This window comes from Calidris pugnax, unplaced genomic scaffold (genome assembly GCF_001431845.1).
Source record: "Calidris pugnax isolate Ruff unplaced genomic scaffold, ASM143184v1 scaffold141, whole genome shotgun sequence".
NCBI classification, from domain to species: Eukaryota; Metazoa; Chordata; class Aves; order Charadriiformes; family Scolopacidae; genus Calidris; species Calidris pugnax.
Window position 1 is genome coordinate 3,733,042 of NW_015090902.1, and position 25,715 is coordinate 3,758,756.

Sequence of the window (25,715 nt, forward strand, 5' to 3'; positions counted from 1 at the left end):
ACAAACATACTTCTCTTGTGTATAATTATTAGAAGTAAATCATACGTATCCATTTCAGGGCTTTAGTTGTTATTATTTGATTAATGCAAACTGAAAAATTTTAAGAAAAATATGGTGTCTTAGTGCAAGAATAGAATTAAGTATTACCTCTCAAAAAAACCCAAAACATCTAAAGCATGTTGAACAAATTAATAATCTTGTCATTGTTTACATTTATGCATTGCCTCCAGCTCTCAAGAGACTCAACATGGGGAACTGCAGCTCATAGCAGAGATTCATAGTGCATGAATTCCTGCTGTGTTAGGGAACAAGTCCTTCCAGCTGATGCACCTGTACACCTCTTGGAAATATTGTGACCCACGTTTGTGCAACAAAGGACAAATCTAAGCTTGTTTCTATCACCTTATTTCCCATAAGGCCTATGTGACTAGAAAAAAACCTTATGGCTTCAAAGAGACCAAGTGTTCACCTCAGGTTTTCACAAGGAAGGTTAACTTGAGTCAAATAAGGGGGAAAACAAAGAGCATAATATTGTTACATATCAAGAGGGAATTATCTTGACATCATGAAGGGCTAAACTGAAAGGACCATAAGCTTTTGTTCACCTATCCATAGCGCAAGAACAAATCATGTTGGATGGAAAGTGGAACAACATGGGGCAGTCCTTGAAAATTAACCGTTCCTTATGGCTGCAGTTCAAAACCCAAAATTTCAGAGGTCTGACACCTCAGGAAACCAGGCCCAGTAGGAGATTAATTAAAGGTATAATTGAAATCTCAGAGTGACATGAGCGATTATTTATAGCAATTACAAATCCTACACACTTCAGTTGGAACAGAAAGTGGGTTCAAGTATAATAAAGTTTTTCACTGATGAAAGAGGCAAGAAAAGCAACCTACCAACATAGCACTTAAACAGCAGAGCAAAGGCATGTGGTTTAGGCCTGGGTCCTACAAGTATTTATCAACTTTACACTAAAACTAATTTAATATAAAATTTATAATAAATACTAGAGCAGGATGGAAATGGAGACCCATGCCCACATCTCAGGGCTTCAAACTTGATTTACTGCTCTGTGACTACACTTCAGCTCAGTGGTCACAGCGTTCAATTGTAAATCATGGACAAATCTAGGAAGTGAGTTTGGATCTCCACCTAGTCAGTAAATGTTCTAACTATTGTGTTATCAGATAATAAGGCCTCCTGTTGCTGTAAATGTGTGCTCAATAGAAGGTTGACCAAGTCACTTAATTGAAAGAGTGTGCAGGTCTAAAAATTCTAGGTAGAGATATTTGTTTCTTCTATTCCAAATTTAATTCTGAGAATCTCATGTTCTAAACTTGATCAGCGTTTCCTCCAGCATTTTCCAGGTAGCTTCGATTCAATGTACTTACTTACCATCTCTATACCACTCAGCACGAGGTCGTAGTCTTTTCAGCTCTGGGGTGATTAACATAGTACACTTCAGGGTCAGTGTTTCACCTTCAGTTCCAAATGTGACTCCAAATTTCTCCAGAAACTGGACGTCAATGTGGGTGAAACAAACATCATATGACAGCGGCACTATGCATGAGAAAATGAAAACATTATTGAGTACAAGTAAATTGTACTTGGCACAATCAGATTACCATCCGATCTGAACAGGAGATGGAGCTCTCTGTTATACTGTATGCTGATCTAGAAATGCAACTGGGAAAGCAAAACATCTAGAAAGCTCCTGTTGTAACTGAATGCTTAGAAAGCAAAACCAAAAGCAGCAAGTTGTATCCAACTTTCTCATCTGTAAAACAGATGACAGGCTGAGAGAGTTGGGATTGTTCAGCCTGGGGAAGAGAAGGCTCCAGGGAGATCTTATAGCAGCCTTCCAGTACCTAAAGGGGGCTACAGGAGAGCTGGGGAGGGACTCTTTATTAGGGCATGGAGTGATAGGATGAGGGGTAATGGTTTCAAATTCAAGGAGGGGAGATTTAGATTAAATACTAGAAAGAAATTCTTTACTATGAGGGTGGTGAGAGACTGGAACAGGTTGCCCAGAAAACTTGTGGATGCCTCATCCCTGGAAGTGTTCAAGGCCAGGCTGGATGGGGCTTTGAGCAACCTGGTCTGGTGGGAGGTGTCCCTGCCCATGGCAGGGGGGTTGGAACTAGATGACTGTTAAGGTCCCTTCCAACTCTAACTATTCTATGATTCTATGATTACTCTGATAGGAGTATATAAAATATCTAAGCGAAAAGAAAACATGCTTACGGTGGAAGGGCATTATCCCAGCTGGGTGAGGCTCTTCACCCTCTCTGAACCCTATAAACAAACATAGAATAAACTTTCAATGACATGAGCATGATATATATTTTTTATTTTAAACACAAAGTAGGACTTACTTCGCACAATTACAGCACAATTAGTGGATGCCTGCCCATGGACATTTGTTGCAACTGCTGAATAGGTAGCAGAATCATCAAAATCAGCTCTGAAAAAGGGAAGGAGGAAAAAAGATGACTACATAAATACAAATTCTCTTCACGATTGATAGTACAAGCTACATCAACCCCAAGGAAAGTGGATAAAGCTCTTTGCAGGTGTCACACAGTGCAAGAAGTTGATGAAAGACAATCAGAAAGCTGGTACTGTCTTTTACTGTAGTTTTATCACAGCTTAGTGTGCAGGCTGCATTAACTTGTGCAAACTGGAAATGACCTTTAGAGAATGATCAAAAGGAGATAGCTGGAGGAGGCCAGTCTGGCTATTCCCTTCCTGTACGTGACCTTCTTCCTTAATCCATCTTGTCCTTCTGCCACATTTTTTAACAAAGAGACATGGAAGAAAAGTATATGTGATGCTTGCAGAAATTCCTCCTTCTATGGCTATTTCCACCAGGCAGATACAGGTATTTTTTTTCCCCCTCATATCACTTCGGCAGTCCAGAGGAAATGGTACAAAACGAGGGAAAGAGTCCAAAATTATTTATAGGCATAGTTATTTTGACTTGATATACTTTTTAGTGAGAAAATATATTTATTATGCAAGGACAATACAATGAAAAATAAAGAAAAAATAGTTGCTCCATGTAAAATAGGACCCAATGATGGATTGTCCTACTTACTACACCTTTCCTTGAAGCGAAAGTTATGTTAGCAGATATATGGCCAGTTGTTAAGATATAGGTAGAAGGTTTGATGTCCCAGTTCAAATTTAAAATGGGGTCAGTCAGGACAAGAACTATTGACATAAAATTGAAGTAAAGGGAAGGAAACTAAACTATGAGCAAATATACATTTTTGGTGCAGTTACTGAAATTTACAGTTGAAATATACTTATTTGCTATGTTTCTAATAAATATAAGTGACTACTGACTAGAAAAAAGTTTAAAATATTTTGGACTAGTTTTTGGTAAAATGCAGGTTTGGGTATAATGAGATTTCCTCAATTTTGCTGAAAGAACTTATTCTGGATGAGGAAACATTTTTTTAAAAGATAGAATATTTCATTTTTACATTTTGGAATTAATATTTTAATTTTAAAAAAATCTGAATTTTCTTCTGCTTTGTTTTCAGAAACATACTAAATACTCTAGTATGAAATAAAATATTTTTGTTTTAAATGAACAAAAATTTTTATTTGGCCCAACTCCATGTTTTGTTTTTTTAACTTTTCCATTAATCAAGTATTCAATAATATGTTTGTCAAACAAAACTGTTGATTTTATTATTTTTTGGAATTTCATAGAATCATCTAGGTTGGAAGGACCTTTAAGATCATTGAATCCAACCATTTCTATTAGGTTGAGCTAATCAGAGTACTGTCTGAAACACACACAATTAAATCCTGCTTCTGTGTAGTTTGTTTAGTAATGCATTTGATGGAGGCCAGTCTGAAATTTCCAGCGACGAGATACAATGTTCTGCATGAATGCACTTAGTTTGTGTTCAGAAGAACAAATTTGTATCTTCTTGGCAACTGCCAGATGAAAGTGATGAAATTCTGGTTGCACTTGTCTTCTAAGAGGTCATATATCCCAGGTGTGAGAGAAGAAAGAATATGTGAAAGTGTTTGATGTAAATTGCATAACAAGATGCCAATTTGGGGGTATGTAGCGCCTGTGACAGGCACATCAGACACCTATTTTTCAGCTGTTGCATATATTCTGGACAGTGTCATATCATAAAAATGATACTATCTGCACTGTGATGTCTAAAACACAACTTGATGAAAGCTCTATTAAATTGAGATTTATCTCTCTAAACGTACAGATCTAACAGCTCCTCCTGGAGGCTAATCTTCAGCCACACATTTCACAAAACAAAGAGGTAAAATAGAAAGTTTATTATACAATTAATGATCAAAGCCAGTGGGATAAGCCATAAGATTAGGCCACTTAACCAAAAGGCCTGCAGCTGGGTATGAAGACCTTGAGCACTCTACTACAGTGTGGATAGGCAAAATAAGTCTGAAAAACAATTTAAAAGAATAGAAATACTAAGCTCGATATTATTCAACTTTTGGGGGGGTTTTTTGGGTTTTCAGGAAAGATTTAAAAAATGCCAATACTGGACTTGCTTGAAAGCTGGAAGACTTGGTGACGCTCCTTTGCACTAACTTCTTAAAACTAAGAATTATTTATTTACTACCCCAGTTTCACATTATTTAACATTTGCATGATAAAATGCCAAAAGCAAGGCAAATCTGCAGTAAAACTGCAGACTTCTGTCCCAAGTCATGTTATAATGTCTCTATGCTGAAATGTACATGATTCCTGCATTTCTCACAGCCCAGTACAGTGTCTTGCAATAATGAAACAGGCTAACATCAAATAAGGCATCTAAAAAATTTCTTACCAAGAAGGAGCATTGCAGAACTGACTGTACTGGAACTGTGTTCCTGACACTCTGCGCTACATCCCTACTTGAAGGAGATATATAGAGTATACAGTAAATACTACATAATACATATTATATTTAATAGCATGTATCACGTGTCAGTAAATTAAAAAGGGTTAGGTAACATCCCTAGAAACTGGATGTGGATGACCCTAGTGCTGATGTGTTAGAACAGCCCTTGGCATGCCTTGGTGTGTGCCAGCTTGCCAAAGGGATTCCCGGACATGGGTCGGGAGACAGCAAGGGTCCATTCCCAGAAAACAGTAGCTGCCCTGTCCTGAAGGACAGGAGAATTAGCCCATCCCATGCCAGGAGACCACCGTGGCAGTGGATGTGTTTAATTAACTATGGCAAGCAGATTTCATAACTGCAGTTCCTAGGTACTAGTGGCACAGTGGCCAGACCCTCCGGGAGGATGGTGCACACCTACTGGCTGACCACTCAAAGCATCAGGAATTTAGCCATGTGAGAGATGCCGGAATACCTTTCCAAATAAACATATACCTGTGCTCATCTCATCCCCATAGCCTTGCTCTCCTATAAAGAACAGGAAAATACATCTCTTGATGAGATTTTCCTGTTTGTCAGGGTCTCCAAGATAGGCAAATCAGAATATGATCCTAAAAGTCTCTAGAACAGACAGGAAATTCACAGAAGCGTTGTTTCTTTAGCCCAAATGGTTCACTATCTGAAAGCAACTATTTTACAGAAGTTAGTGGTGGAACTAGAATTAATTTTATCAGGAAGAACAAAGGAAAGAAGTTACTGACCATGCTCTTACAACATTCTCTTCTTATGAAGAGAAACCAGGTACTTACAGTTATTATAGACATAAAGGAAGTAATTCCAGTCCAGGCACTTTCTGCTATTTAGGAGGTCCTCACAACTCTACCTGTTTTCTGGAAGTCGCTGCTCTGAAAGCATTTTACAATTCCTTGCTATGATCTCTAACCTGACTCTCCAGGAGATAAATCAAACCAGTTTAGATAGCCAGGTACTCAGTAGACAGCCTTCAAATCTGGTATTGGAAGTGCACGGGGTTGGCGGGTAAGAGCTACGAAGTACTTTTTTTTAATACACGCTTTGAAGAAAGTTAGGCACGATAGCAAGTCACATAAGGTCCTGTCTCTCCTTTTATGCCAAGTAATACTCAGACTGAGGATTATCCTGGCAAATGTCTACTTCCCTGTATTCTAAGAAGCCTAGATTTCCTAAATTACACTGTAAAGTGGTTTGAGTCAAGACCAGTTAGAAACGATATTTTGAAGTACCCTGGAGGCAAGGTGTGGTCTCTCCAACAGTTATTCTTGCATCGTGATGGAGAACATGTTTTCCAACCTTTACAAAGGTCAGATAAAATATGCATAGAATACATTTAGATAGCATGAAGTGTGAGTGCAGAGCTGTATCTGTCCCAAGGTACTAATACTTCTTGTGAAAATTAAATTCCCCTGAATCCACATGAGGTTCTGAAGTGCTAATGTTTGTGCGAGGAATATTCCCCAGGCAGATACATCTGTTTAAAATGCATATATTCATCCATCTGCCTAGTGTAGATTTAAACACAGGAGTTAAGAGTGAAAAAACATTTTTGCCTGAATTGGAACACAATTCAGTGCATGTCAAGACCAGGAAGCAGAACGTTGTAAATTACACACAGTTAAAATTGCCTCCTTTGAATTCAAATGACAAAATTTTCAGTGTTATGGCTATACGACATCAAAATGGGGAAATACTCTCCGGGATTGCCATTTTATGTGCTGATTCTCTGGTCAGACTGCCTCTGACTGATTCTTTTTGTTGGGTTGGGTTTTGTTTTTACTGAAGAGGGGACCTCTGTTACACAGGGGGCACGGTGGGCGCTTCTTCAAGCTCCCAAGGGTTGCAGCTTGGAGGAGACAGGGACCGGCAGGTCAGAAGATCACAGACCATTTCACTTGGAGGCTGCCGCTTGCATTTCAGCAAGGAAGGAAGAGCAGAAGTACACCAGAGCTGCTGCCTACACACTCACTGGTACCAGCAAAACTCCCAGAGCTACACTTTATCACCCCATCAACCTTGTACAGCTCTGCCAGGGACTGCCTCTGCCGCAGTGCCTCTGCTCTGCCTGGCTCCCACCCACAGCGGGAGAAGGGGCAGGCCCCCCTCTCCATCTCTCCAGATTAAATCACCTCAAGCCTTTCGTGCCTAATCAAACTAAAATAGAGCTGTGCTGGCTGCACAGCATCATTTGTTAAATGAGAATAGTTAAAAGGGAAGGTTCGTTCCGTTTTTACGCTTTATTTTTCCCAGGCAATGCTGGTGGTGCTGAGGAGCCTGATGGCTCTGCCGGCTGGCAGCAGGTATCACACTGCACTCTGCTGGCTTGGCCACACAGCTTTTTTTGCTGATGCAACCACAAATCTTTTCTGCTGCAATTACAAGCGCTTCTTAAGCGATGACTCAATGAAACAGGAGAGGGCCCTAATAAAAGACAAAATACTGCCAAACGGTGGGCCTTGTGTAGGGTGAGGCTGCGCGGCCGCATCGCGCTGCCAGAGATCAGGAAAACCAAACTCCCTTCCCTGCTCCTTCCAGCATCCAGCCCCAAATCATCTGTCCCGCTGGCTCGCTGAGGAGCTGGCGTCAAGAGCTGCATACCTCTGGCCCTCTGCACCCCAGCTAACACAGCGGGACACGTAACATAGCAGTTCACAGTTGCATAAAGCTAAGGGGTCCATTTTGGGAGGCATCACACTAAACAAACAAAACCCCAAAACCCGTTACTAAACAAGTAGCAGCAACTAAGAAACTCAAAATGTTACGACTTTTAATTACTAAGATATACAGACTAAGGCAGAAAACACTTTGCAGCTATGCTATAAAGCAACGGGGCATCCTCATCCTGACTACCTCTGATATAGAAATCTTTTCTTGCATTATGTGCCTATCCACAGTTAAATTAGGTGGGATAAAAAAAAATACATTTTAAACAAACCCTCACATTCGCAGGCATGTATCAATCACTTCAACCACCAGTAGCTTTTCCTCAGAGGATTCCTCACAGTCTCCTCTGAATCACCTATCAGAAATTAGATGAAAGATGAAATGAGATGAACCGCTACCCCAGCGCAGGCTGGCAATGTCTCTTCTCCTATAATTATGAGATGTGCAAAAACCATAATGAAATGACAACCCCCTTTTCTTTACTGCTCAGGGGAGACCTTGAGCTCAAGCTCCCAATTGAAGAAGCCTAAAAGGAGCAAGAAAGCGACACTATATGGTAATGATAGCACTGATGCATGCAGAAAATGTGGTAAATTGAACACAGAGCATCATAAAAATATGAGACAGAGAAATGAAAATGATCTGGTTACTCTATAGGCTTATGGGTCCTGGAAGACAGCAAACAGTGGGGGATGAAATTGTGTCCAGTTACTACTTTAAGATGACAAGGTGACGTTCTGGTTTTGGTGCCTCAAGAATTTTTCCACTGGGATCAGGGAATACTCATAGGAATAAATATCACACTTGCATTAGAAGGAAAAGTTCAGTCCCCAAGCTCCACTGAAGCACGAGAAAGGTAGCCAAGAGATTCCAAGGCCGATCTGAGGGGCTGTGGATCAGATGACATGCAGCTCAGCAGTTTGGTATGAACAGCTGAGAAGAGCACAGAAGTGGATAGGTAGAAAATCCCAATGGTTCTACTTCCCAGAAAAAAATAATACCCCAAATACATGTGCACAGAGCTAAGGTTTGTATAAAAACATTAATAATAAATAGATTTTAACCACAACCCACACAGTCATTGTTTTCAATACAAGAAACACCTACTACCAGTAATGCACTATCAAAACATTCTTCCATTTCCTGCATGTTGATTTTCTGTCTTTTGGGATGGAAAATCAGATGTCTGATTGTCAAGTTTTTAAATAAAATAGATTAGTAATAAAGAAATAAATTTAAGGTTAGAAACCTTGAATTCATAAACTGTATAAATCTATGGTAAATAAATCAGAACTCTGGGTCTACAATACCCCAATATTCTTTAAAGTGGAGAAGGGAAACCTGCAGGAGAGCAGCCAGGCATCTTTAAGAGGCAAAAAGACCACAGTGCCAGGCAGAATGAAAGCAACACAGCAATGGTCTCTGAAGATGTCAGCTTGGTTGAACATGAGGGAGTCTGCAAGAATACATACAGGTCTGGGACTAATAAGCAGTGGGTAATGACGGGTGGGTGTAGGAACCTGAGTGGGTGCCAATAAATGACTCTGGGATACATTTGAATAAATATGGCTGGGTTTAAACACTCCCAAAGCCAATTCTGGATGGTGTCTGCATGACTGATAACGAGCAAAGGAAAGAGAAAAAAAGCACCAAGAGGATGTAAGTCATTAGTACCCTTCAGCCTGATGGTTACAGATGCTCAGAAAACTGCATCAACACTGATTCTCATTTCCTCAAAGAGACGTTTACTCCCAAAATGTAACAAAAGGAACCTATGTACTACATATCCAGCATATGGACTCACCAAACAGCTGCTCATGGATATTAACCAAGGGAAATAAACACAGTCACAGTCATTCACCAGCAGAAAGTCACCAACATTTCATCTCCTGACTGTCACTCACACACATCCAGACAAAGGAGAGCATTTTCCATTTTCCCTGCTTCAAGGGAGAGGATTGCGAGGACAACCTGTTTTTATCTTTTAACTTCCTGCTTTTATTTTCAAAAGTAATGTTGATGGGAAGAAGCAGCTGTGTTGAGACAACTCATGGATACAGAGAGCAGTCAACAAGTTAGCCATGGCCCTGGGAGTATCTTAGAAGTACTCGTGAGTACTGCTACTCCTTGAGAAGCATCCCTAAAGAAGCAACACTATAATGATTCTTGCTGTCAGTTTCTGTATAAGGATATTTCTCCCATCCTGAACTATGAAAAAGTGAACAGTTGGGGTGGACTTTGCTGCAGGATGACAAGAGCAAGTAGTCCTTCCCAAAAGCAGAAGGAATGATGCCCTTATTTTCTGTACTAATGCCACAAGGCTGTGCTCAGAGCTGCTTCCACTGCTGACAGATGGAGACAGGGTACGAGATGAAATGTTTGGCTAGCCAAGTGTTAGCCACAAATATTCCAGCTGTTTCAGCACAGCTGATGCTCATGTTCTGGAGAAATTAAAAGGGGAGGTTTGTGTCTCTGCTCTAGATATTAATTTTCTTTTTAAAGACCACAGTCATGTCCTCATTTTTCTTTGGGTTTTTTATATTTTTAAAAAAACTTGTACCAAGTCACATGTAACATGTAATATTTCAATTGTTTAGGACAGCACGGGATTTCTTTTTGGGAATCTATTCTACACAGGCATTTTGAAAAATAGAATTAATTAAATTCAAACTTTTAAAAAAATGTAACTATACTTTCTTGCTTTTTGGAGAACAACAAAAAAATTGAGATAAAAAAGTAAACAGAAGCTAAAATATAATAAACAAATACCAATAACTGGGTATCCTTGCCCTGACCAGCTAAATTTTTGCTTACTTTAAAGGGCTTCATCATGGCAAGAAAATAACATACACAGACAATTTTCCACTTTGAATGCTAAGAAGACATAATTGTAATAGGAAAAGGAACTACCATTCTTTCAGCTACTTACCTCTTTTTATCTTCTTGGAGATCACTGGAGTTAAATAATAGAAATATCTAATTTTTCATTTCATTTTCATGATCTAATATTCAGCTACTTAATGAACTTTCTCTAGTCTAAATGTGAGTACCAACAGAGAAGTATGCTGAATTTATCAACTCTCTTGCAGCCTTTGTGTGAATTTTTAATTGTATTTGATATAAAATACTTTGTGTAGGGTATAAAAAAAACTGTATTACCCAGAATAATCTACCTGTTTATATGCAGCACATGTACTCCATATTTGCTTTCAATTCTGTACTTTGTTGGATCACTTGCAGGGGAAATCAATTCCTCGTTTTTGTACCTGACAATCAAGAAAAAGTGAACTCATTAATATCAGCTACTATTCACTGCATACATTCAGTAGATTTTTACATGCAGGTATCATTTACTATCATTTCAGCTCTCTATATAAATCTTCTCTATCAGTATAGAGTATTTTCCAGTATGTATGGATAAATACCCATTGCGTCATGAAGGCAAAGGAGGACCATCACTACAGCAAGAAAGTGGAAAGAGAAGGTGTGCACCCAAACCAGAAGAGCAGGCAGTGGAGTAGAGAGAAGGTGCTATGTGACCAACTTTTCAGGCCAGTAGACCTGACAGAAGATGGGAAGCAAACTTTGTCTTGGATCGCAGTAAAACACTTCAGCACAAACAAGGGAAGCAGCAATTGGATTGTGCCTCAGGTTAGATCTTCACAGCCCAGCCTGGGACTCTCACATACACAGGACACTTGTCTGGAGAGGAGGGCAGCTCCAGGGGTGTTACATTCACGTCCACCTGAACAGAGGCTGACTCAAAATGAACATAGATACAGCCCATGACAACAACAGCGTGGTGCAAGTTTACCCAAGCTTAGCAAGTCGCCTGGGAGCTCTGTGTATTTTCCCATTTGCTACTTCATCATCAGGGAACAAAATGGCCAGAATGACTGGAATGCCTTCCACAGTCTGCCTTTTGAAATACTTGAGTTTGCTTCTCACACTGCACAGGGCCATTCAGCAAGCTGTCCTCCCACTCCTTCACTACAGTATCAACTGCTACAATCCAGCACATCTATGAGGATTATAAAGGGCGTTCAACATAGCCATTATGTATGTGACACTTATCAGTTATGCCATAACTTCCAAATGAAAGAAGCTTAGCAACATTTTTAGAGGGCTAGGCAATGCCAATTTCTTACCATTGTACGACAGGGCTGGGAAATCCTTGCACAGTGAAGCAAAGGCTCACAGACATCTTTTCCCAGACAGTGTGAGATCTCAGGCGCACGAGAATTTCAGGAGCTCGACTTATACTTTCCTCAACAGCATGTCTTTCCAGAGCCATATTTTCTTCTACCTATTAAACACAGGAAAAGAAAAGAAGCACCTAGCACCAAACTCAAACGGGATAGAAGATCTAATCTTAAATCCACAAAATTAAAAGATGCTAAATCACTATCGCTATTTGAAACACAGGCCTAAATTTCAGCGTATCTCATAATTCTGCTTGGATAGGAACAAAAAGGTTCAGCACTGTACCATCCTTTGTATAGCAAGTCTATCCAGATGTTCTCTAGCACGGTGCCTGGCTGTGTGGATCTCTTTTTCCAAAGCAGACAACTCACTGGCAAACTTGATCCTTTTCTCATCGCTTGCATGAGTGAAGGACTTCTGTTCATGAGTCCTGTCGGACGAGAGAAAAGATCATGTAAGAGTAACCAATATGAAGATTTCAGACTGTCACTCATACACATTAGGCAACTGAGGGCTCTGAAATCACACCAGCAATATGTAAAATCTAGTTTAGGAATTATTCTTAGCATCTATCCACCAATCCTAACGAGCATGTGAAATGAATATGGATTTTCCTTCATATTCTTTCTCCCTGTATATGTTGTGCTATAGCTTCAGGTCTTGAAAGCCAGCATGGTCATGTTGACATGGTACCCCGCAGTCTCAGTCCTTCGGTAACCAAGAACAAAACCTGCCTGGCTTCCCTCTAGCCCCTAGATTTCCTTCCCATGGAGACAAGGCGGCAGGGGAGTGAAGGCATGTTCTGTGCCTGTTCAGAACATTCTTTATGGTGTGCCCTTGGCTCTAGCACCTGTGAAGCTCTGCTAGCTCCATGGGCTGTATCACCCGACTTCACCTGAAAGATACAGACCAAGGAGTTCACAAGCTACACACAAAAAAGCTGTCCTTGGACAAGAGTAAGTGGGAAGTATTATAGAAATTATCAGAAAGAGACAACCTCTTGAGAAATGTGTGGGCTGTTCCCTGAAAATCTGACTCTATAGATTTTTCAGAATTCCTAAAAAAGCCCAACTCATAAATGTTTTTAGGAGGAGCAAGCTCAAGCTTCTGCATGCATGCTGAATCAGGATTCAGTAAGCAGCCTGTGCTACTCTTTGCCTTGCCTACAGGACAAAAGAAGGGAGCTGAATATGAGAAATTTCTAACATGGCTGTCATTATAGAATATGGCAAGACTCTTAAAGCATAACCCAACATGCCATGAAGCAAATGAGAAGACTTGCATGAAGTTCAGTGAACAGTAGATCGTGACACTGTTTGTGTGGTATTTTAAAAGTATTTCTTTGTACCATTGCAACATACTTTAATTACCAGCCTCATTCTGGCATGTATTTTTTTATATTGATAAAATGTAAGACCATTTAAGAAAAATTAGGTTTATTTCCCTACAACATTCTGTTTCTATGATATATATTTCAAAACAATCAAAGCATCAGAACCATATGGGTGTATATGATTTTCGCAACACATTTGCCACAAACAAGGCAGTATTCATTCTTGTAGTGTAAATTCTCTGTCTTTGGTGCAGTCACTATAAAACATGGCAGAGCAGAAACAGTCCAATTCACTAAAAGGAATATTTCCATCAGCACATTTACTATAGGACTTCCTATCAAGGCCGTTACTGGGACGTGAGAGTAAGCCCTCTTGATATTAAGGAAAGAACTCAAAATGTTTAAATTGATCCAAACCAGAAATTCAAGAATAGTCGAGTAGATCAGTTCCAAACTGAGTTTTGGATCCCAGGCAGATTCTAATTTATTTTGGTTTTAAAGGTGTTTTCAAGGATCAGAGTGGGGATTAGGGGAAAAACTCTGAGTTGAAATGTGAGATTGAAAGTGACACCCAGTCATTTAGTATTCCAGCCAAAATAGATTAGTGAAGAACAGTGACGGAGAAGCCTCCAGTCTTGTCAACTTTGAAAAGAGCCCTGGCGAAAGAGCGATACTAAATGGGACCAGAGCCACTACACAAGTCAGATGGCACCAACAGAGCTTTACCTTTTCCTGGATTCTTGCATTGCTTCATGAGCCAAGGTGCGTGCTCTCCTGGCACAGAGTCTACATGTCGTTTTTCCCAAGCCAGTTGATTCATAATAAGCAGCCTGTCTGGAAGCAGCCCTTCAAATATAAAAGACATTGTTATAACCCAGCAGTTCTGCTAAAACATGAACTCACAAAAGTCAAAGAAATTACTTTAAATGAGCTGAATACCATGACTGAGCACTGTTCAGCGAGAAACTTACTTTGCATTCCTCAATAGCTGCACTAGGGTGCTGATTCTTACTTGTCCTTCAAGGGTTTAATGCCCATCATCTGTCATTGGGGATCATTAGGCATTTTATTTCATTCAGTTCTGTTAAACTTATACTTATCTCTAGCTCCAATCGTTCAAGTGCTATGATAGCACTTCAGTGAACCACAAGGGTACCAGCCTGTCTAATACACAAATCACACAGAATCCTTGTAACATTTTCTATTTCTAAATATTCCTGCCTTCCTATACTTCACATAACCTTCTGCATAAACTCTTCTCTTTCATAAGGGAAGCTGGACAAGCTAGACAGCCAGCTAGGCTAGCTAGGCATCTTAATTACTGAGGAGGAAGAACAGTGATTCTTAAGCAACCAAGATTTAAAGCTCCAGGCTTTGAGATACGAAGAACCTGTATCTTGTGGCTAAAACTCTGAGATTTCACACAAGAGGAGTTCAACCCTTATTTAATTTGAAAAAAGGAAATTGAATGACAAAAACTGTAATCAGGAATAGCCAAATTCAGGAGAAGGAATATCCTCATGTCATATGGAAGAACAGGTAAAACACTGTTTCTATGATTTACAATAAATTTCCTGACAATTTCTCTTAACTCAGAATTTCAATTGGAGCCTAAAAGGAAAAATTTCCAACTTGGAAGTAGTGAATAGGACAGATCCTGACCTAAAAGGTCTGCATAGGTGAGTTGCAACATAGCTAGAAATTCTAGCTATGCTTGTGGGAGACTATAGACAAGGAGTATCCCAATGAAGGAAGTGGAAAACTACCATTCTGAATAAACCACAATTTTAGGGGGCGGAGTGGAAAGCTCAATATCTTTATTCTAAGACCTGATCACCCAAAATAGAAAACGCTCTATGCTCTGTATGTGAAATACATGGCACTTACTTTCTTGCTGCATATTCCTCAAGTACATATCTTGTCTGAATGTTGCGATAGGACTGATCGAAGTGCTTGTGCCTCCTCTGGTAAAATGGCACCACTACTGACGACATACTTCAGTTTGTTACAATCAGGAATTCCTGCAGAGAGTGAAATCACATTTAGCCATACACTTCAGAGACTTAGGCTTGATATTTTTGCATACATACACATATGTGTGTATGTGTACAAATGTATACAATTCCATCAATTTATGACAAACAGAGCCATCAATGATATACATGAACACCTCAGGATGCATTTCATCAGTGGTACAGTAAGCCATGGAATCATAGATGATGTCAGATCATTTTAACCTTCCTTCTTTGCAGATGTCATTTAATACTGCCATAGAAATTTCCAGGGATGGAAATTGGACAGCTTTTGAGGGATTTATAGGTGTTTCAGCTCTCCGCTCTTCAAAGTTTTTACTTTGCCCCTTATTGCAACTTATGCTCACTATTTCTTGTTCAATTTACCATGACAACAAAAACCAGACTGCATTCATGCACTTTTTCAGCAGCCTGCTGAAGACTTTTTTGCATTTTATTTCAGCCTTCTTGTTTACACTAAACAACGCCAGCTCATCCAATTTTTTCTTGTGGGTTTTTTCTTCTAGACTTCCAATCATTCTGGTTGCCCTCCTGTAGACTTTCTCCAAAGCATAGCACAGTTTGATCAGTATTTGGTTATAAACTTCTCAGGAACATTCAGGAAGCTCCTAGAAGCAGTGTGGGTGGGAAGAGGATGGAGTTGGAGTAAAGTGAATTCCCAGCCACGGCAAGAAAGGAACTCAGAGGTGTCCACATCCCATTAAGTTCATTAGAAATAAGATGATAACTTCTTGTAAAAGTGGGGAATGTTACCAGCTGTGCCCTGAGTAGGTCCCAGCTTGTGTAACTACACTCTGCTGAATAAGTCCCATTTACAGTCTCAGCTGGATGTGGGGCTGTTTACTCCTAGACCACTTGGCCTAAATGGCAATGGGGGGTTCCAGGGGTCAACTGAACAACAAACATGGTCCCCAAGAGATGGCTGCATTTCAGTGACAAAGGAAGCAATTCCCCAATACAAAGTCTATAAAGTAGCTCGGGCCAAATCCTGAAGTTTTTAGTCAGGCAAATTCCTGCAATAACATCTAATTTCCTTCTGAAAAGTAAGGGTAGCATTCCCGTTGTTGTAGTACCATGTGGGGTGCAGTCTGTCAGCTGTGCTCTAGAAGCTGGGGCATAGGCAGAGGCATGGCCTGGGACCCACCTCGGGGCTACCCATGGGAAGTGAAGCAACACTAGCTCATCCAGGGGCCATATTAAGCAGGCGTCAGAGACCTGAGGGCAGCAATGGACCTGGCTGGCCCTGCCCAGCCTCCTCCAGGTCTCCCCTGACCCAGCCCATGGCCCAGGACCTCATATCAGCCCTCAGAGCCATCAGCTCAGAGCCCAGCAACACTGCAGCAGGGTCAGTCCAAAACTCCCCACAGCCCAGCCCTGCCCAGCCATGGACCCTGCCAAGAAGAACCTGCCCATGATGGAAATGCTCAGACCCACACCAAAAGTCTGCATTTGTCATAAGAAGTCCCATAAGCAGGCATATAAAATGAAAGCTCAAAGGGATTTGAATAGAAATAAACTCAGATACAATATGAGCTCCTTGTACTTCATTTCAAAGGCATTGGTACTGACCAGTTTTGCTGTGTTCTGTTTCCTATCAAATACCAGGAGATATGTGCTTCAGGGACAAAAATGCACAATACTCACGTTAAAATTCAATTAATAACCATTTCAGGAAAAAAGTGGTTCCTGGTAAGATGAGGTATAGTTCAAAATTGAAGAAATTCAGTCTCTACTTCATTGTCAACTTTCAAATTCCATGTAATTTTTTTTTGTTTCATTAAACTTTTTACTGTGTGAAAAATGAATGCAATCAATGTGGTTTAATAAAATATTGCTGAAAAAAAGGTTTTTAAATGTTTATTATGCCCAAAGCAATGATGTTTTCTGTCACATAATGGAATTTTTATTAGTATCTCATGCTTTGAAAAATTGTTTTGCAAAATCCCCATTTGAAAATGGAAAGCAATGACAAAATCGTTGAAAAATTACATATATTATCAAGGTTTTTTGCATTAATTTTTAAAGTGTAACTTGTTAAATTTTTTTCTAATTGTATTACTAGCCAGATTGTATATGCAGTAGCACTCATTTTCTACATTTCGTTGTTCTTGCCATTTATTCTTGCAAAATGAGAGCTAGATTTCTTATACAGCACGTCATATTTTTAGAAAGAACATAAGATGTTTCAATGAAAGACTGCAATTCTTAGTTTAGCAAGTCATTTCATGTGTGTATTAAACTCAAATTAATTAAAAAAAATGTTTTATAGGCTAAGAAGTTGAACATTTAAACACAGCAAAATATCTCTAAATACCATATTTCTAGCATACAGTATCTACCAATAAAAGAAAATGCTAATTATTGATTAAGTAGTGTAATAAATTCCAGCTGTGCCTGATTGCTGGTTTCAGGTATTCAAAAGCTGAGTCAGAAGCCCCCAAGTCATGACATTCTCTCATCAGCTAGTTTTACTTTTCCACGAAAAAGGTCTCTGCAGGAGAAGACAGTAGGTATATTTAATAGCAGATACATCTTATTTTAAAATGTCATGAGACCTAAAGAGGTGAGTTTTTACAATTTACCACCTGATAGCTGCATCTTCTGCATGACCTATAGTTACCTTTTCAATTCTTTTTCAAGAGATATGAGAATGACAAGTCACACGTTCAGGAATGAAAGCTTTAGGCAAAATTCCAGACACTGCAAGACAAAAATAATAAAAAATGAGAACATTAAAGAAATATATTACCACATTTCTAGAGAAATAAGAAAGTTAACATGACCCAAGTTAGTACAGAGATGTTCGCTTAGTTAGGTGCCCTCATGTAATGCTGAGCTGATGCGCACCTATTAACTCATCACCCAACTCATTGTCTTCATTACATGAACACGGTTACACAGATCCATGAGCAGCCTCGGCTTCTCCTGGCTTTAGTACCTGTACATGACATTATGTCACACCTGCAGATATCAAATACTGGTTTTCTTCCAGCGTTCTGTGTGACTATTGTGTATTTGACATTTGACTCCCCCCTTAGTTTGTACGTTAACTGGACAGTTAATGGTATAATGTTCCCTCTTTTCTATTTTTAATTAGCCCTTTCACTTAAATGAAGGTGCAAAGGTCAAACACATAGATTAAGCTGACTCAGCTGTTAAGGGCTTCTCATGTTTATATGTGGCCCTGTTAAATAATTCTATGAATTTATCAACATGCAATTTATGTGTTGCTATGTATACAGCTCCAACTGAGATCTGACATATAAGGGTTGCAGACTAATGCCCATGTGTCTGGATGGATCACATTCTGGGTTATTTTCATTTTTGAGATAGGAGAAAACATCTTTGCCATTTACAGTTTAGCCTTTCCCCACTAAATGTAAAACTTGCATTTTAATTACCATATCTTCTTCTATTAATCAACACCCAAGATTTCCCAAAATTTGGGTTCAGATTGTTTTACTTTTACCCAAACATCTTTAGAATAGAAATAAGTGTAGCCATCCACTTCCAGCCTCCATACAAGCAATTAACTGAGCTTGTTAGCAGCCAGACTCATTTTGCCTTCTGTTAACACAGAGGGGAGCTGCCTGGCAACAATTCCAAATGTAATAATCATCATCAGTTAATTGCAACGATGCTTGCAGAGTATGTATTTAATACTTAATAGTGCTGCAAAGACAAGTATCTGAAGAGCAAAATCACAGCCCCACTGTAAAAAACAGCTTCAGCACAGTCTACAGAGCACGTAGAGTACCTTGAGTTCACAATAAGAGAAGTTTCTATTATTTTCCTAGAAACAATGTGTTGACTTTTCCTAGTTTTCCACTGATACACGTTTATGTGAGATGTTTGAAATATATACTAAGTCAACCTATCACTAACAGAGCTTGATAACATGATCTGCAGAAGACAGCTTAGCCTGGCTGAAGTTATCGATTTAGGTGAACCAAGACTTTATTACAGGCAGTGAATGAAGACCTCATTATACTGGCATGTAATTGGTGGAACTGACCCAACAATGAGATGCAGGACATGGTCTGGTAGAGGCATTGTGCAAAAAAACCCAAAAAGTTTTCCCAATGGGAAATATAAGAGCCACCAAAAAATGCATAAATAGGCCAAGAGAAAGACAAATTAATTTTCTGGATAATTATAACAAAATAAAAAGCAAATCTCATTCAACAGTTTCTACTGGTATGTGACTACAAGAGCCACAGAGAACTTGCTGAGTTAAAGACAATCCTTGAACTTCACCCATGCACATCCTACTAACTTGCTGGATTTCAAGAAAAAGATGTAGAATTACAGGACAAGGTGGTCCTAAAACTCTAATTCTCTCATCTGACCATTACTTCTTTGGTGGAACACAGCACGATTGTACTCCTACTTCATTATTATTATTATCATCATCATCATCATCCCTGTTTATTTCTATGACTTTAAATGCTGGGGACATCAGCAGGACCTAAGATGCAGTTATCTGTGTTCTATATGAACCATTCAGAAGACTATTAAAGCCAAACAAAAATATTAAGTCATCTGATACGTCCTTAAGGATTAATGATATAAAACACAAATGAATCAGACTGTTTAAATTAGTTGACACAAATGTACATTTTCATATGCTTAGTAGCATGTGTATAACAATTTATACTTGGTCACGAGTAAAAGGCAGAGTTCCCAGGCTAGGATATGCATAGTTTCATGCCATAGTAATACTGATCTGAATAGAAAGAAATAATCTAGGACCACGTGACCAGGGGCCACATTCTTGAGCAGAGAAGCCAACGGTCTGATATAGGCTTTGTTAGTTTGATAAGTGAGTTAATTTAAGATTTAAAGGACAGGCAGTAAATTCCAGCATGATCATTCACATAGCCTCAGAGAGCAGGCACACAACCAAATAAATTGATGGATGGGATTGACAAATACCTTGGGAAGAAGAACATGGTTGTGCTCACCATAGATAGACCACTTGCATTCTTAGACTCAGGAGGTTCCTGTCATGAGCGATGCACTATACAGCATGTACTTTTGCTGCCTGACCTGTCAACGCTATACCATGCAACATGCATTTTCTTTGCCCATCTCTGTCCTTGTCCATCTGCAGAATGATTTGTGGGTTCTTGCCTGCCCTCACGTAGCCTCTCCTCCTCATACTGGCTGAAAGATCAGTATGTCCTGCTCCTACATGCATATCCTCATTCTTGATCTTCCTCTGTGTCTCATCTTTCTTAAATATCTTTGATCATTTGTATTGACTTGAGGGCTTGTCCTGTTTTTCCCATGACGTAGGCATTGTTTCCTCTACCTGTCTATAGTCCTGCTTGTTGCTCTACACATTATTCAAATTTAAGTGTTTTCAGAAAGCCCTGTTTTGCCAGCTTATACTTCCATGGTACTTTAAAGCCCACAATATTTACCAGATAAAATATATTTAATTCCATACCACCTATATACCACAATGAAAGATAAAAGGCAAAGAAAAAATAAACCACCACCTTCTAGTCATCAGTTGCTTCTAATGGCCAGTTTGAAGTTACTGTATTGCCTCAGAAAATATGTGGTCCCTTACAGATGGTTAAATAAATCCTGTAGAAATTGCAGTGGATAATAACATAAGAACATTTTTCCCTGGGAAACTTACTTTGGTAGAAAACCTATAAAACCAGCATGAATCATTACACAGCTCATAGACACTGCAGTCTAAACCAGAATGGGATGTAGATGCTCTGGTAACATCTCCCCATTTTGGTAATAAACTTCTAAAATGCTAATAAGTCTCTCCAGCCTTTCATCTCTGTGCACATATGCGTATTTTAGACTTTACATAGAAAATCATGTTCTGTGTGTGAAAAAGTACAAACTTAAAAGCTCACATGATCTACTGTAATTTTAAGATGCTTCCATCTTTCTCATTGAAGATGTTTTTCTTCTCCATAGTAAGAATTCAATTTTAACTTTTTTGACAACAGAATACAAATGCTTCTGAAATTAAAAAAGTATATGGAATTCCCATTTCCTTAAACCATATAGCATTCCAAACATTACTCAGCAAGCTTTGAGAGTCTTTGTCTTGTCTTTTCTTATGTCTTTAGCTATGTCATAGCTGGTCTTATGTTTTACTGATCGCACCTCCTTTTTAATGGAATAGCTTTATTCTATTTTCACAAATTGGTTTCAAACAGAACCTTTTGAAAAGTGAACCGAACTGTTCTCTTCTGGAGAACAGATTCAATCTGGTTCAAATAATCCCCAGGAGTACATGCATTACTCTTCTCATTAAACCTAAAAATGGAGTTATCTCATCAATTTCCAGTCATCTGAATACCAGATGCAACAGCAACTGAATTTCAGAGCAACATTTTCAAGCAGCCAATGGTGCTTGCCATGACAGAGGTGTCTATTCTTAAATAATAATTTCATATGTTTTGAATACATAAACTTTTAACATTTCACTACATCAAATGATTCTGCTTGCATAGGCATACTGATAGATTAAGCAATTTAATATAACCATTTGGCTACCACACATGAATTATTAGTTCGAATGCACACCTTGACCTTGTAATAGTCCCTGAATGGTTTTCTTCACCCCCTAGCCATAAGAGTTAGTGAGAATGCAATTTTGAATATACCATGGGTGGTCATGTCATGGTCCTAGCCACAAGCCTTGATGGAGTTAACCACCAGCTATGCTCTGCAACAAATAGGTATGAGGCAGAGCCATAGGTACCCTTCCCTCAAGTGAGGCCATTGTTATGGAGGGGAGCACCAGTTCCTACATTGTTGTGAGTCTAAAAAATGCAATTTTGGCTTTTCTGTGACTCATCTGATGGGAGGCAGTGGAAGCCCCCAGTTTGACTTCTCTTGCCATATCCTTGTTACAAGCTAAACCGTATATAGTCCAGAGAGAGTACTTCTGTGGACACTGGGAATTAAATTAGGCTGAATTTGGCCACATTGACTTGAAACCTTGCCATCCTAACACTCCAAATGCACAAAGAGTCACAACGTGTTCCCATAAAGTTTTAAGATTTCCCTTCACTTGGTGGGTGTACTACATCCCTTCAACTGGATAGCAAGGAATGTGAGACAGTGCGATTGTGAAAGTCAGTCAGTTCCCATCATCTCAACCCTCACTATCCTTCATTATGATACTTTCATTGGCCCACAAGTATTATCAACATACAGGCATAGTTTCAAGAGCATGAACATGATTTCCCAATACTCTATCAGTGGTATTTAGCTGGAATTTTCATGTGGCAGAAAATATCCCATGTAGCCCAGAGCAATAGATACCACAAATGTGTCTTCTGAAGACATTTACTTGAAAGTATGGTAGACAAAAAATAAAAGTAGAAATTGTTGCCCTCGCTGCAACCTGTTCTTCAGCATGCCAAATAGTTTTGCCAGCTACTATAGGATTTTATGCGTCATTATTTTTGCAAATACTTCAGATAAATCGTGTCTTGTTTCTTTATACAGTATAAGAACACAAGAAAGTGGCATTGACAACATATGTGCAATTGGAGAAGCACATATACCAATAGAGCTATGCATTGGTATAATGTAGTTCTTCATATGCAGAAAGAAACAGAGAAAATGTAATACACAATAAAATCAATATGACTATGCACAGAATAAAACAATTCTACTTCACTTTTTTGTTTGTCTTTTCATAAATCAATCTGTGTCCTGCTTATTGCTTGCTTTCCCTGAGGAAGGTAATTTATTTTTCACAGAAAAGCACCCAACACCCTCCACAACCACTCCCATTTGTTCTGAACAAGAAAAAACTAGATGAAAAAAGGACTTACCAAGGGATATAGAAAAATTGCAAAGCAAAGAGGAAGACCAGCCTTTTCCAGCTTAGTTAACTCTGGCTGAGGAAAATAAAAATAATTCCCCTCTCTAAAGGCTACTGCCCCTTCACTCCCATTTAAGGGCAGATGCAATGCTATATTTAGAACTAACCAAGTGATTCTCCCAAAACTGAGGTCAGCCTAATAGGCAATAAGGGTGTGATATCAAGGCAGACTAAAAGCTGTAGCCCCATACACAGTTTTCTACTGTATTTTAATAAAAGATAGGCCTCATTTAAAAAACAAAACAAAACACAAAAAAAAAAACCCAAACCAGTTGATTATGTCAAAAGTAGGGCTTCTTTTCCCAGAAACACCAAGCACATGGGGAACAGTTTGTCAGAAAACAGTTTAAACTTTTTATTTAGAAATTATTGAAGTTTTAAAATAATTAATAACTTAGAAGACCAGTGAGGAGACATAAACTCCAGAATCTTATGAGTAGACACATGAGATCCCCTTGGTGCCTCAGGCTGTAAAATGAGCCTCCCCGTTGCCTCCTTAAGAGCTCCCTGAATTTGAGAACATGGCCGCAGCATGTTAAGAAATAGCAACTATATAAAAAGCTTATTAACATAGATTTAAAGGAAGTCCAATTCCTACTCACTATTTCCATGTCCATGATATCACCAGTCAACCTGAGAGAGATTTCTCTGTGCCTTGTAAGTAGAGCAGGAAGAATTAATACACATAGAGGCATATACAGGCAGAGGAAAAAACACAACCAAAGCACTTGATTCTGTGAGACCCTGATGGTCCCTGATTAATAGCAACTAAAATGGAGGTTTGGCCCCTGTAGGGCTCCTAGATTTCTATCCAGAAGCTCCAAGGCATCACTGTGGTTGCTCCGAGCTGGTGAGCATGGGGTCAATCCCTCTGCACCGTTCTGGTGGTGTGCAGCGCCATAGGGATTTGCCCTATGACCTGAGCTCATAAGAGGGAAGGGAAAGAAGGGTAGGAACTCTGACAAGGCTTTGTGGCAAGCAGGAAGAAATAACCACGTTCCTCTTATTCTGCCTGGAAATAAGAACAACATGTCTTGGAAAACCTGGCTAAATGGCAGATCTAATCACACCTCACAACTTGGCCCACAGCAATTCAAATATCCCACAAGTCAGCAGCATACATTAAGTAGGGAATTCACTGATATTCAAAGTATTTGAAAATAAAAAGACCTATTCAGAATTTACTTACATGAGGTCAAGACCAAAGCCACTAAGTGACAATGAAGATTTTTCTGTGCTTGGTATAAGAAACTTTGGTACATGAACTTTTTAAAGTCACGCTTTCTTCTCACGCATACACATATGGGAAGCAGAGCAAGATGTGGCAAAGCCTTTAGCTAATTGATTCTTACCACATTTACAGTATTCATCCAACTTTCTAAAAATCTCTGGTAAGGATCTTCCCCACTTTCTTATCATCTAGGACTACCATTTGCTTGACACAGATTTCTCCCTTCCTTGTAACTCAGTCTGACAGAGTTAGCTCTACAGAGACAGACACAGCGGAATGAGTGTATATGCACTGAGCATAGACATTGCTTCAGAAGCAGCTGTCAAAGTAATTAGTATGTAATAATCCAGAGCAAACCCACTTTACTTGCACGGCTCCTCTCCTACTGCATTTTCCTGTGGGAGGTAAGAGGTCAGTTTTCAGGAAAACTTTAAAGTTCTCATTACGCTCTCTGTTTTTAATTTCTTGTTCTATATTTATTATATTTAAAGAAATGAAGGAATGTACAGCCTGCTCTGTCTGCCTTTACACTTGAGCTCACTTTGTTTCAGGGTGTGGTTGGATGTCAAAAATTTGAAAGTGCATACTGAGGTCTGTGGGGAACATGCCATAGGAAAGAACCAGACACGCAGTGGGGCCAGTCCCAGGTTGTCTCCAGGTAAGACAATAAATAAATTCTCCTTCTCTTCATAGATGTTCACAAAACAGGACAGAAGGGAAAACTGCAATGTTGTGTTATTCAGTGATGTTGAAATTTAGGCAGCAGAGCACCAAAAATTATCCAGCATTTTAATCATAAAATAATTCACATTACATTCTCAAACAAACCCTCCCTGAGACACTGAAGGTGTCTTCCCCAATCTCTCCACTTCCCAAACGGAGGTTCTTCCTTAAGAGGTGCTTTTTTAAAGCAGAGATTAAGAAGGGTATCAAAAGGATTATTCAAGCACTTAGAACAGAGCATGTGCTAAAATCCTTTCGTGAATGTGGTATTTTAGAATTACCTCTTTATCTTACGCCAGTCCCTTGATGTGGGTTGTTTAATTGATACAGACTTAAGGAATGGCTCAACTACTTCTGCAAAGAGGAAGACAAAGACCTGAAATAGAGCTGAAAAAAGAGATGGATTAACTTTTTAGCTACTGGAGGAAACATCACAACTGTAATGAAATGAATTGTAATGGTTTTAGAAAAGATATGTTTTTAGCCTGTCAGAGTGCCTTAATAGTGGCCTTATGCTTTTAGCTTTCTCCAGTTCCAAGAAAACCTAATGCCATTGTATTGCAGCTTCTAAAGTCTGGCTTCATTAATGTTAGCTCTTGTTTTCTTCAAATGCTTGTAGCACATTTATAGTTTCATATAAATTAAAAGATTGATAACTAGCTATGAAGTTCCTAATTTCTGCAGCAACCCTAATTATTCACAAAGCCCTGTGGTAAGGTTTCTAAAGCCATGCTAGAAT

General features: G+C 39.2%; 1 protein-coding gene across 1 annotated transcript in view; it reads right to left on the reverse strand.

Moving 5' to 3' along the window:
• Nucleotides 1-23,091, reverse strand: part of MYOM2 (myomesin 2) — a 79,331-nt gene extending 56,240 nt beyond the window's left edge. Inside the window, exons 1-10 of the mRNA XM_014948978.1 lie at nt 22,973-23,091; nt 17,770-17,849; nt 15,004-15,137; nt 13,843-13,962; nt 12,069-12,213; nt 11,729-11,886; nt 10,754-10,846; nt 2,379-2,467; nt 2,248-2,298; nt 1,399-1,563 (exon numbers count right to left, since the gene is read on the reverse strand). Of these exons, the coding sequence (XP_014804464.1) occupies nt 1,399-1,563; nt 2,248-2,298; nt 2,379-2,467; nt 10,754-10,846; nt 11,729-11,886; nt 12,069-12,213; nt 13,843-13,962; nt 15,004-15,110 (928 nt within the window). The 5' untranslated portion in view covers nt 15,111-15,137; nt 17,770-17,849; nt 22,973-23,091. The remainder of the gene's footprint in view (nt 1-1,398; nt 1,564-2,247; nt 2,299-2,378; nt 2,468-10,753; nt 10,847-11,728; nt 11,887-12,068; nt 12,214-13,842; nt 13,963-15,003; nt 15,138-17,769; nt 17,850-22,972) is intronic.
• Nucleotides 23,092-25,715: the final 2,624 nt, after the last annotated feature.